The following is a 13,086-nucleotide window of genomic DNA, read 5'->3' as shown; positions in this document are numbered from 1 at the left end:
TGAAGTGGTTTCAGCTATTACATTATTTATTAGCCAGCCACACCCCAGAGGCATTAGTGCCTTGTTCTAACGCTGTGCTCTGCTCACAGTACTGGCAGGTGTTATCCACCACTCACCTGCACCTGATCCAGTACTGCACTCCACACTGCTAGTGTCATCCTGGAAAGAAATCACACTGCTAGCTTAACTATATAAAAAAAAGTTTAATACAAAATATTTTGATCAGTTTGCACATGGATAAGTGCATAACAACCCTTGGATTTGTCAATCCAAACTAAATAACATCTATTAAAGTCTATTCCAAGCCTGAGTTCTGTAGCGCTACAGCACTACATCATTTAGTTCACCTCATCCAAGTTTGAAGGGAATCCTCTAAATATTAATAAAGCTGGTATTATCTGAAGGGCAGTCTGAATTTGCAGATTGGTGTTTCCTGGCACAAGTCAGTATGCCAGTACCTGCTATTAGAGAGACTTCACCCTTTCTCCTTCTCAAGAACCAGAACACTGCGACTGCAGCGTGGTTAATGAAAGTGATCCAAGGAGTGCTCATGGGGGGAGTGGAGATTAATAGCTGTAATTATAATACAGTGCTCCCTCATTATTAGGACAGGTTAACAGCACTACCACATCCACTACCTGTGTAATTCACACTCATTAGACTCAGGTGGTTTTGCTGCATGCTGATCATGCTGTATTAAGGCAGTGTGGATGGGATAGTAATTCGCTGCCCTGGACATTGCAGTTTATTTCAATTCAATCAGCACCATAGAGGGAGTACTGTATCTGACCAGCAGGTGTCACCGACTACTGGGATGAAAGGTTAACAATAACAACTTAAAAGGCTCTTATTTCCACAAAACAACTTGGGTGAGCCTTATCCAATATATACAGCTGTGTCACCCCCTCCCCTCCCCTCCCCTCCCTCCTTGCTCAGTTCTCCGCCTCCTCTTCCTCGTTCTCTCCCTCCTTTGTTTCCTCCTCCTCCATCCTCTCCTCTTCTTCCTCATTCTCTTCTTCGCGGCTCTTGTCGTTATCCTCCGAGTCTGTTTTCTTGTCTTTCTCTTTGCGCTTCTGCTCAGACGCCTCCTTCTTGCCCTTCTGACCCTTTTTGTAAGCTGAAAAGTAAAAAAAAAAAAAAAAAATAATATATATATATATATAATTTCTCTTTTTTCCCCCCCATTTGTAAATTTCAGACACCAAACCAAAAAAACTAATTCTGATGTTAAAACTATTTAAACAACACCCCTTCTACCTGCAAGTAGAAGCAGGTTTCAGGTAATGCCTTCATCAGTGGATGTGTGGATTTGTTTGCTATAGATGTAATATGAAGTAGATACCTTTCCCGTGGGGTCACACTGATCCACTGTCAACATCATTAATAGATCCTATGGTAATCTCCCGGGATCACTTTTGAGATGGCAATTAAACAGTTGTGGAATGTTGGTAACAGTTGATTATAGCACAATGTAATACAGCTTTGAGAAGAGACAAAGCCTAACTCTGAGCTCCAAAGCTCGTAGTAAAACCAGGATTGGCTCAGCCCCTGCTATGCAATAGGACTCTCGCTGTCCCTGTCTCGCACACAGCGCTCTCACCCTCGAGCGAGTCTTTCAGCAGCGGGACGAAGCGCTGGAACTCCATCTCCTCCATGGCTGACAGCACGTCCCCTGCATTCAGAGTCTTCCTCTTCCCCTTCATCGCAAAGTTATTTGCACTGGAATCAAATGAAAATGCGCCAGGAGTTACAAACACACACACATACCAAGAGAGACGCAAAAAAGATGAGGTGTCCTTACCAGGATGTGGCGTAGAGCACAAACACACTGGCTGCTCGTGAGATGGCACTGCGAGCTTCTTTAGAGACATTCACTCCATCAGGGAGCTGGGAGGGAGAGAAGACACAAAAATAATCAGACTGCAACACCACTGCTAACCCATTCAGAGCACCCAGCAAACAATCTAAGGGTGGAAATTAGCACAGCACTTGCAATGGGAGTCTGATTTAACTCACAGTAAAACCAGGAATGGATCAAACTGCTATGCAACAGGAGTCTTATTCCCATCCTGCAGAATCGTACAGATTTCATTTTAGGAGGCGCTGCTGAAACGAGCTGGGTTAATGCACCTGTAGAAAACCCGTACAATCCTCCGGTAATCTCACAGCACTGCAGTCTGCTCAGACTGCTGTGCAGGGAGAGGCTGGTTTCCGTCACCCCTCGGCATGCGAGCCCCTGTGATCACACCCTGCGGACACTCACAGCCTCCTTGATGATGCGGGTGATGACCGCGTTCGGAAGATTCAAGTCCTCTGGTCTCTCTGCCATCTTCGTCCCGGGTTCTGAAGAGAAACGCAGGAGGCGTTACAAACGCTTCCTCTTTCAGGCACTCATAAGGCAATTTATTGACACAGTATAAATGAATACTATATATATCCTTTTGTTTCCAAGTCATTATAAGAGAGTCTGGTATAATGTGCAATGAATATAAAACACCATCTGGAGGGGGGTATCAATGGGTCCGTTACCCTACCCTTCCCCACTCCCTCTCTCCTCCAGCACTGGGGAAGAGGGAGGCTTCAGAAGCACGTCTCTGAGGTGACGTTCTCGTTCGTGGCTCTTGACCTTTGTGCGATTACAGGCCGCGGTACCCCGAATAATGTAACATTTCTTCTGCCGTGTTATTAAGCAGGAGGCGCGGGTCGAGCCCCTAACGAGGCGGTGCAGGGGCACTGCGCACCACGAACACGGGCATTGTTCAAAATCTTACACGGGATCTGTTAACCGAGGGCTGCGCTCGGTACTCACAAACTAAAACAAATAACACCCAAAACCAACGAGGGCACGGCACGCAGCGCTGACAGCCAGTACCAGAACCGGCCTGTGATCCGGGGCAGAACCGCCTCCAGCTGTTTAAGCCCCACGTGTGGCCGCCTCTGTGTTTTTAAACTTCATTTTATGTTGCGTTTTGTTTGACCACCCTACCTCTGTTTCCAATCCTTTCCTAGTCTGCGTGTCTTTCCTCCGGTCCGGTTCTTGTCCTGATATTAATACTGATTGCGGTTCGACTCCTCGGTTCTGTTTTCAACCGGGCGCGTCAAACACAGCGCTAACCTTTCACCCCTTCACCTCCAACCTCCCCGCCAAACTCTCGCAACCGCCGGGTCGCTACATTAATTATTTCATGTGGTCTTTTAACTTTGTTTCTGATGTGTTGATAAAATCCATTTTTTTTGTTTGTTTTTTTTTTTTTTTTTTTTTTTTTCAATGTTACATTATTTTCTCTGACGCGACACGTTTCCCAGTTCGCACTGCGAATAGTCAAAGCGTCCCGTTGCCTGGCAACGCGAGACGCCTCCGCAGAGAGGTCCTGCGCTCTGGATCCGCGCAAAAGTAGAATAACTATTTATTTAAGTATTTCTTTATTTGTTTGCAAGCGTAAACCCTTCTACTGGATGGGTATTATAATCTGTATGCCATTATTATTATTATTATTATTATTATTATTATTATTATTATTATTATTATTATTATTATTATTATTATTTAATCGTTTAATAATGCAGTTTTTTTATTGTACTTTATTGCGATGTTACCATTGTTTATAGTTCTGGAAGGGTTGTTTATTTGTCCGTTACAGTCCACAGTGTGGCTGGCCCGGGCGTGCCCGTTCTCAGGAGATGAGGGCTGGCATCTCAAAACTTTATATAAAGGTTTCCTGCGGTAAACAGAACCCCCATAGACACGGATGTAAAGTCATTGGAGCTGTGGTAAAACCCGTGCTAAACCACGGAGAAGCACGGTGACTTTAGATTATGCATGAGGAAATAAAGCGTGATTAAATGTAAAATGTACACCAATACCCTTTTATAAGGGAAATGATAGCCCTTGAGCCATATATGCGCCATTCTCTCTCCTCTGAGGTGAAGGCTGGTTTGTTTTTAGTGGAAGCAGTGCTGAATGCACAAAGGTTTATTTTGTGTGCGGTTGCAGTACATACATGAAACATGTTGACCGGTGATAAGCACACACACACGCTTCAGTCTGGTTAAAAATATTTTTTTGTTTTTTTTTATGATTTAGAAATCGTCGACATGGCTCAAGTTTTAGCCAAAAAGGCTGGACACGTCTGCCCCGGACAGTGCGCGCTCCACAGCCCGCCGGCCAGCGTGGTCCTGGACGAGACCTGCTGCTGTCGGATCATGTGCCAGCACCCCCTCTGCTGGGAGGCGCACCTGCGCTGTGCCAGGGGGGTCCCGCGATACACCACGGCGAGGGCCGAACCCCCAGAGCAGCCCCAGGAAGGTAAGCTTAATCACAGCGCTGTTCCGTGAGACCGGATCAGATTGTTCGGCTCTGTCTGTTTCTGTTCGGTCTGGAAGCAGGCTTGTCAGAGGTGCCAAGGACAATTCATCCCAATGATGTGTAAAATGTAAGGGTGAGATTTGGGAAACTATTTCTGTAATTTAAAAAAGCGTACATGCTTACTGGCCCTTGAGAACTAAAGCAACATCGCAGCAAGTGACTGCTGAATCTTTTCCCTCGTTTTCCTGTTCATTTTGTTGATGTTTTGTGAAAAGTACACTTTAATGCGATGGGCACTTACAGGACATTGTAATCACATAAGTTATTATTGTTGTCATTCAGCAGAGGCTTTTATCCAAAGCGACTTACAGAGACTGGGGGGTGAGCTATGCATCACAGCTGCTGCTGCAGAGTCGCTTACAACAAGACCTCGGTCGGGTCATTAAGTTATTGACATGATCGTTTGGCTCTGTGTTATCCAGACGGATTGCCGACACTAAAGATCCAGAACATTCCCAGCTGGTATGATGAGGACCTGGATGGCACAGATCCAGGACCCTTTCCCAGAACCTTCAATAGCTCCGAACCATCTTACCTGACAGCCGCCCATGTGAAGGAGTGCAGCATGACTGAGAGGTGAGCCTCTGCACAGGCTTACAGGATGAGTTGTGGGTTTAGAGTACGGGGAAACCGGTATTCAGGGTCGGGTTGATTACAGTGCAGGGCTCAGTGTGGAAGTGTAAGTCAGATGAGTCATTGAAATGGTATGCTGCAGTGTGGACAGGATTTGAGTAGCTCAGCAGTGGGGAGATCAGTGGGTTTCAGTAGCTCAGTGGTTAGAGAGCTGGGCTGTGGTGTGGGAACTGAGTTGCATCCCAGTCCTTTTGTTCAGCGTTATGAACGCTCACACTTGTCTTTGTGATTCTCCCTGCTGCAGCAGCGAGGTCCTGCATTTCCCAGGGAGGAACTCTCCCAGAGCTCCTCGGACCCTGCTGATGAGCGAGAGGGGCTTCAGTCCAGACCCCTTCTACAAAAAGGTCAGGCTCAGAACTCTGTTGAGACTCACGCACACACAGAGGAAAGTCTAGTGTTTTTGAGGTAAAGATTGGTGGTGCTGATCTCCTGTCTTGTGGTTTTTTTTTTTTTTTTTTTTTTTTTTGGTTTTCCAGCTCAGGCAATCCCAATCATCTCCAAGGGACTCCAATCGGACAGATTCCATTGTGATCTGGGTCCCCAACCCACAACGCAGCTCACAGAGGATCAAGCAGCCCAGGTAATAGTGTACAGTTCAGTGCAATTCTTTATTTTCTTTCATGTTGCTTTGATCAGCCAGCTAGTACCAGAAGGAAGTCCAGCATACCACAGTGTTCCACTGTGCACTGTGTTTCCTTGCAGGCAAACTAACAGCAAGCCTGCCCTTCTCCTCAGTGGAAAATCTGAGAGAATCTGTATCAGTGAGCTGATCTACAGCCTCCCGCCCTCCCAGACAGACAAGGCTCACATAATGGTGGGTGTACAAACGTGGTGTATTTCTAACAAACAGCGATCCTCTTCTTCTCAAGCCCTAGCACCAAGTAGTGCATTCGGTGGACGTTTATTACACATTGTGGGGAAGGAAAATGTTTGCACCGTTGGAAAAACCATGCAGAGTTTGAGTAACAAACCTCCTGGCCGTTAGATAGGTGATAGTGTTCCTGTTGAATGGGCTGAGAGATTGATGTCTTCACAGAACACTATATAGACCACCAAGGGCTGAATGCGCTATTCAACGCATCTCCCAATAGCAGTGCTTGATTGGAACATCTTCTGCAATGAATTGACTAGTTGTGTGGTCTCCTGCCTCCTTTTGCAGCCTCCCTGTAAATTGTCATTTACAGTGTTTTGATTTTTTATTTATTTATTTTTTTAGAAGAGAAAGAAACCTTTCAAACTGTCACGCTCTGTATCTCTGTCGACTGGGGACAGGAAGATGGCAAAGCAATCGATCCAGGCAGGCCACACTGAACAGGGCTCAGATGTCGCACAGGCTGACGCAGGGGAGCCCCAACCCGATCAGAACCGCCCCCCGGGGGAGAATAGAGCAGCCCGGTCCGAACAGCAACACGGGGAGGAGCTGCTCCTTCACAACAGGGGCGTGGTGCTGCACAGTGCGAGGGGGAGAAAGCAGAGCCTGGAGGGGAGATCTGGACAGGGGCCGGGGGGCTTCCAATACAGGCTCGATGACAAGGTAGGAACCCCTTTACTGAGTAGAGGTGAAACGAAGAGCAAGGCCCCTCAGGAAAACCAGGACCAGTTAGCAGGTTTATTAGAGTGATCCTCATCACCATCTTCACAAATTTGGATGGCAATCAGAGGAAAGCACCAATTACAGGAACTATAATTATGCATGCAATTTTTTTTTATTTTGATACTGGTGCAGTTCAAAGTTTTCTTTCAGATTTGGATGCCCATTTCCCACCCCTTCAATAAAACAGAGAGCAACCACAAACTTTTATTTACCATCCATTAAGTCCATTTACTGCCTGGTTTGATCAAATCACTTTTGTTTTTTTAAGTGATTTGGAAGGTCTGATTTCATTGGATTTAGTTTTCCAGAATCTCTTTTGCTTTAAGATCTGGGTATCGCATTATTTCACTGTTGCTGATCTCTCACCACTCTCCCAGTGCACACCTCCTGGGTCCAGTCTTTCATTTCAGCGTGTGAGTGTATTTCCGGTTCTGTCTTTTTGCAGTCCACAGACTCACCAGGGAAGGACAAGATTGACTGGGAGAGCCTGGGGAGGCAGCCCCTCCTCTGGAGGAGGTACCTTATGTCTACGTCTCGGGGCAAAACCAAAACCACAGGTACGGCCTCTAAATGCTGAGGTTCAGTATAATAGGTTTCAGCCTGTCAGACAGACTTTAGCTCTCACCTCGTGTCTTGACACGTTTGTTTTGTGACTGGGAGTCAGTGCACAAACTGTTTGACGAAGGTAAGGATATGTGTCATTCATACATGTTTCATAAAACTCTTCATAAGGTAGTCAGATAAACCCCTTCACTTCACGATCAGATAATGTGGAAGAAGGCAGTTTTGTAAGTTTTAATATATAATTTACTCACAGCTCTACAAACAACAGTTGTGCTAATATAGGGATGTGTTCCTCTTCAGGGCCAAAGTCCAACAGACAGCTGAGCCAGACTCTTGACCCCTGGGTGAATTTCAGGATTTATTCGACCTCAAGAGACACAACGGAGAACATCCGTGCCGGCCAGCTGCCTATCCTGGAAATCGGTAAGTGCAGTGTGGGAGTATAGACGGAAACATCCAGGTGTGCTGTGTGCCATTGAGCACACTGATCAGCACACTGCATGGTCACACACACACACACACAGCAGCAAGGTCTGCTTTCAGAAAATCATGGGTACACCAACGACTCCTCAACGATGGAAGAAGAATATCATGCAACGGCATTGGAAAACAAGGTGTTTCAGTTATTGTAAAATCAAGCAGGATGGTGTGACTACTGCAGCTAACCATGGTCTTTCTGCACAGTCATTTAGCAGCTCTCCCATGCTTATTGTGCAATGCATTTGCTCTGCTTCGGCGCGGTAAGCCGTTTTTTGCTGCAGTAAGTAACCACGCTTTCCTGTGATTTATTCCCTCCTCTGCTGTCTCCGATCGCAGGTCCTGCTCTCCCTTCCTGCTCAGCCTGGGCCTCGCGCCGCTCCAGCTACGATGTGGAGGGCTCCACAGCACAGGCCACCCACCTCCCTGACTCAGTGGCCAGCAGAGGCCTGTCCTCTCACAGCGCTGCACAGCTACTGCAGCATGCAATGTGCACGGTGAGTCTCGCACATTTTAGCAGCTTGCCAAGTTGACAAACTGAAATTCAGGTACATGAAATGTATCACTGTGACAAATTTGTGAAAAGTCCTGCCTGCAGATGTCATCCTGTTCACAGAACAGTTCAAAAGTAGTGAATTCTTTTTTAAATGCATGTTATATGATAGTCGTCAGTGCAACAATCGTTTTGTGGTGTGTAGCAGTCAGAAACGTGTTTGTTTTCTTTCTCTGTTTGTCAAGCCTTCGGATAGTGAATTCAGCCGGGAGTCCTGGGTAATTATTCCTCCTGTGAAATCAATCCAGTGGATTCAGAAAACAGCAGAACAGGAGCCAGAGGGTAACTAATCACAAGCTGATTTCAACTGGATCATAGTGCCAATTCATTGAACTGAGAACTGCCAGCATGAACAATACTGCAATCGCAGTGCAGGCACATTGCTGTAAGGGCATAGCCCAGCCTGGAGGCTCACGCACAGTGCTACTGTTGAATATACAGCAATCATGCTAGTGCTGATCAGCAGAATAATTGGTGTCCCAGGTGAATGTTTTACTGTGTTAGATTTACACAGCAATGTACATACTGTTCACCGTGCATTTATAATAGTTTACCTTGTAATCTACCTTTACATTAGATACCCTGCTTGCATATGCTTAACCTATGCTTATAACACTGCACTACACTATTGCACTGCTGTGCCTTTGCTATTGGACAGTATACCACAGTAAGGGGTGAGAGCACACATAGGATAATAACAGAGTGATATCAAACAGCAGTGGTGGTGTTAAAGCCTCATTATTTGTAATATTGCTTGCTTAGTTTGTGAGGACTCATGGGGGCGGGGCTGGGTTACAGGTAACTGTTTCTTAATGATTAGTTTAGGAACACGTAGTTTGAACCCTTTACTTCTTCTTCTCCCCCAAAGGCTTTGTGGAGGAAACCCCAGGGAGTGGAGTCCTCACCGGTTCACAAATGCCACAGGAAAACGCGACGGGAAGAGAGGCAGAGACTGAGAAACAGACTGAGACAGAGGGAGAGAGAGGGGAGCAGGAGGCTGCGCGGGCCGAGCTGGAGTCAAGCATTGAGGAGGAGACGCCGTCAGCACCCCCCTGCACCCCAAGATCTGAGCAGGACAAGGCAGAGGAGCTACTCCCAAAGCCACCCCCCTCCACACAGACCCCACCCCCCTCCCAACAGACCCGGCCCCACTGCCAACAGCCTCTAACCCTACAACCACAGACTGGTTTGGGGGACCCCCTCGGGGGTGGGGCCCCCACCCCTGACGTGGGAGGAGTGCACCCTCCTGGGGGTAGAGGCCCCAGGTTGGGGGAGGGGTGTCGGGGGACTCCAGGTTGGTGTCCCACAGTTGGGGGAGGGGTGTCGGGGGGGTGGGGACCCCCTCCGTGGGACAGTCGGGGGTGGGGAGGTCCAACGTCTGAGGTTGGGGGAGGGTGCCACCCCCTCCTCCAACCGGACTCCAACCCCCTCCCCCCACCCCCACCAGGGGCGCAGACTCTGAGGTTCCCCACAGCCCCCCAGGGGGGGGAGGTTGGTGCCTGACGTGGGAGGAGGGGTGTCAGGGGTGGGGAGGTTGGTGTCTCCAACCACGTGGAGGAGGGGTGTCGGGGGTGGGGAGGCCCCCACCACCCTCCACCGTGGGAGGAGGGGTGTCGGGGGTGGGGAGGTTGGTGTCAGAGGTGGGGGGAGGGGTGTCCCCACAGCCCCCACCCCCTCTGAGGTTGGACTGGACCCCCTCCCCGGGCCCCCACAGGTTGGCGTCAACCCCCTCCCCAACCACAGAGGTTGCCCCCTCCCCACAGGGGTCACCCCTCCAACCGCAGGCGTCTCCTCCCCACAGCCCCCACCCCTCCAACCACAGGTTCCAACCCCCTCCCCACAGCCCCCACCCCTCCAACCACAGGGTGTCGGGGGTGGGGACCCCCGTCTGAGGTTGGGGGAGGGGTGTCGGGGGTGGGGACCCCTCCAACCGCAGACTCCAACCCCCTCCCCACAGCCCCCCACCCCTCCAACCGCAGACTTGGGGGAGGGGTGGTCGGGGGCCTCCACCCCCTCCGTCCTCCCCACAGCCCCAACCCCCTCCCCCAGCCCCCACCCCTCGGGGGTGGCAGGTTCCGTCCCCCACAGGGGTGTCCCCACCCCTGGTGTCCACAGACTGGACCCTCCTCCCCACGGGGGAGGGGAGGTTGGTGTCGCCCTCCCCACAGACTCCACTCCCCTCCCCACAGTCCCCTCAGAAAACAAACAGTGCCCCCGGTTCCCGGTAGTAAAGACTGGCCTGGCAGGGCAGTGTTCAGAGGATCCACTCTCTTCATCTTCGACGTGTGCTTCACGAGACAGGGAATGCCAGGTGTCATTTTCATTCTTCTTGACGTCTGTAAAATTGAGAGAAAAAAAAGTATCAGGGTCATTTGTATATGAGTGTTTCGGGTGTGTGTGTGTGTGGGGGGGGGGGGGTCTTTTAACAGTGTTTTCCACTCTGTGCACACCAGGTGTCACTGCTGAGCTAGGCAATTATGAGCCCTGAATGGGCTGTCCTGGAAATGCCCATTTTCTGTTTGTCAAGCCATCGGATAATGAATTCAGCCGGGAGTCCTGGCTAATTATTCCTCCTGTGAAATCAATCCAGTGGATTCAGAAAATAGCAGAACAGGAGCCAGAGGGTAACAAATCACACGCTGATTTTAACTGGATCATAGTGCCAATTCATTGAACTGAGAACTGCCAGCATGAACAAAGAGGAGGCCTCCCAGCAAAAAGCTCACTGTGTCATTTAGATCATTTGTATGAGAGAGTCCTGGCGCAGGGTTGTTTGCCTTGCTAGGATCGAGCTGCAGTGAAGTCGCTGCCCAGTGTGTGTCACGCACGCATGGCCAGGGGGCAGATGTAATTCCGAGGTGTTGAGCGCTGTTTGGGTTTCCAGGCGCTCGGTTTCTTCACAAACACAAAGCACCCCCATTATTAATACATCAGTGATGAACGTCAGGACCTTGTCATGCAACAGCTTATGCTGTGCAAGCATAGGGCTGCCCTACAGGCCCTTCAGAAAGAGAAGAGAGGAGGGTGTGAACAGAAAGAGAATCTGTGCTTGGCGATGATCTCACTGCAGTCTCGCTGTAGTGTCTGGTACACAGGAGTCCCTCGCCGCTCTTGAAAAGGCAGAAGTGAGTTTGAATTTACAGAACATCTAGAAGATGCCAGTTTCAGTTCACTTAATTATTGTTCAACCAGGAGGATGAAAAACGCATTGAAGGATCACTGAATTATTTGACGTTTTAAAACTGTTAAAAATAAGTCACTTTCTAAAATAACAATCTAAAAAGAAAATCTAGAAATTCTGGGCCACCTCTCTCTGGGTCAGTTTTTACTGAGCTCCCTGTCTTTCCACAACTTCAGTCTTTCACTATGCTTAGCACTAGAAGGGGGAGGGTTTGGGTTATTATATGCAAGCTATAAGATGTGATGAATATGAAAAGATGACATTGTTTAAAGAATGCGCTCCCATGAAAATAAATGGCTGCAAAGTTAAATGTTAAAATTAGCAAAATTGCACGATTGGGTCTATTAAGAAATAAAGAGTGCACCAATCGACAGGCTAATTTCTGCAAATACACCTTTAAACATGAAAGAACTTCCATGGTAAATATTTCTTTTTTGGATGTCACTTGTAGGCAAAACACCCGTCTTTAGACCCTTGTCCTTTACAAAATTACTGGAAAGCACACAGTCAGATTCCAAAGCAATGACATTTTTTTTCGTAAACAAACTTTGGAAACAGAAATCATACGACTAGACTTTTTTGTGGTTTTTTTTTTCTTCCTACAAAAAAAATGTGTCCTTAATTTCACAGCATCAGCATCAAAAGATGCAAATCTTGATCTAATTTTGGTTGATGTGTCTTAAAATGGGTATTACGTTATTGGCTCCATTCCCTGTACAGCCTGCGTATTAAAACATTGCATTGCAATTGAATTCTTGGAAATTGCCTGCGTCCAATTCCCAAAATAATGAATCTGAAAAATCTCACACAGAGAGTTGGATGGAGCATCTTGCGAGCGCTTTTCAAGCAGTTGCTGAAACAAATGCACTTGGATCTGCAATTCAGTTTGCAGATGCACTGTATAGGAAAGTACAAAATGTTCTAAAAAGTGCTACTTGGAAGACCTGGCGATCAATGCTGTCGAGCATTCCTTTGATAAAGGCTTTAGGTATTTGACTGAACTGTGTGCTGTGGATGCAAACAGCATCAGCCCCAGCTTGAATTTGGAACCAGATGAGTTTCACAGACTGGTTCCATGGTACCAATGAAAACTTCATTTAAGCTTCACATAAAAGCTCATATCAGTTTTCCGAGTCAAGGTTTCTATACTAGATATCTTGAGATCCTTAACTTATAAGATGATGCAAGTGCTATGGACTTCCCTAATTCCCTGAATTTTGAGTTTTAAAGTTGTATTCCAATTTTGAGTTTCATGTCAACAGATTCAGTGATTCAACTGCAGGCTGGGCTGTGATGCCTGCTGACTGAGACGACTGCCGTTCTCTTCTGGAAGGATTTGGAGTCTCAGGGATAAGAGATTCCACTTGTCATGTAATTAAGAGATGGCTTTAGGACTGGTTGAAAGCATGAAGAAATGAGCCAACTCCTGACTGGATGAACGTCTTAGAAATTGTTGAAGTTTGTCTATAGTGGCCAGGGAGGTGGTTACATGCAACCAGCCCTACAGTTATAGCAATTATATGCCAAGTGTTTTCATCACAGCTTCAAGGAGTAAATGTTCTTGACTCAGGATGTGATTCGCGTCAGTGGCGGCGCCAGTCAACATTGGAAACCATTTTTTTCAGGATTTGATTTAGTATTTAAAAGTCAGCATAAAACCTGGGTCCAGTCGCCCGGAATCCCTGTGGAACGAAGCGGAGGCAGTCCGTTCCTCTATA

General features: G+C 47.7%; 2 protein-coding genes across 2 annotated transcripts; one reads left to right on the top strand and one right to left on the bottom strand.

Moving 5' to 3' along the window:
- Positions 1–188: 188 nt before the first annotated feature.
- pole3 (polymerase (DNA directed), epsilon 3 (p17 subunit)) lies at positions 189–3,153 on the bottom strand. The gene is made up of 5 exons (XM_041242664.1): positions 2,987–3,153; positions 2,264–2,343; positions 1,802–1,887; positions 1,601–1,719; positions 189–1,117 (listed from the first exon to the last, which is right to left on the bottom strand). Exons 2-5 carry the CDS (start codon positions 2,327–2,329, stop codon positions 933–935), a joined length of 456 nt encoding a protein of 151 aa, XP_041098598.1. The 5' UTR covers positions 2,330–2,343; positions 2,987–3,153; the 3' UTR covers positions 189–932.
- A 186-nt stretch (positions 3,154–3,339) lies between these two features.
- LOC121309633 lies at positions 3,340–9,690 on the top strand. Its single transcript, XM_041242662.1, has 12 exons — positions 3,340–3,394; positions 4,085–4,306; positions 4,789–4,942; positions 5,244–5,343; positions 5,476–5,579; positions 5,702–5,813; positions 6,216–6,533; positions 7,039–7,150; positions 7,458–7,580; positions 7,974–8,131; positions 8,373–8,469; positions 9,056–9,690. The coding sequence occupies exons 2-12, from the start codon at positions 4,096–4,098 to the stop codon at positions 9,688–9,690; spliced, it is 2,124 nt and encodes a 707-aa protein (XP_041098596.1). The 5' UTR covers positions 3,340–3,394; positions 4,085–4,095.
- The last annotated feature ends 3,396 nt before the right edge of the window (positions 9,691–13,086 follow it).

This window comes from Polyodon spathula, unplaced genomic scaffold (assembly GCF_017654505.1).
Source record: "Polyodon spathula isolate WHYD16114869_AA unplaced genomic scaffold, ASM1765450v1 scaffolds_1419, whole genome shotgun sequence".
NCBI lineage: Eukaryota > Metazoa > Chordata > Actinopteri > Acipenseriformes > Polyodontidae > Polyodon > Polyodon spathula.
The sequence above is the reverse complement of the archived record's forward strand: the minus strand, read 5'-3'. Positions and strand labels throughout refer to the sequence as shown.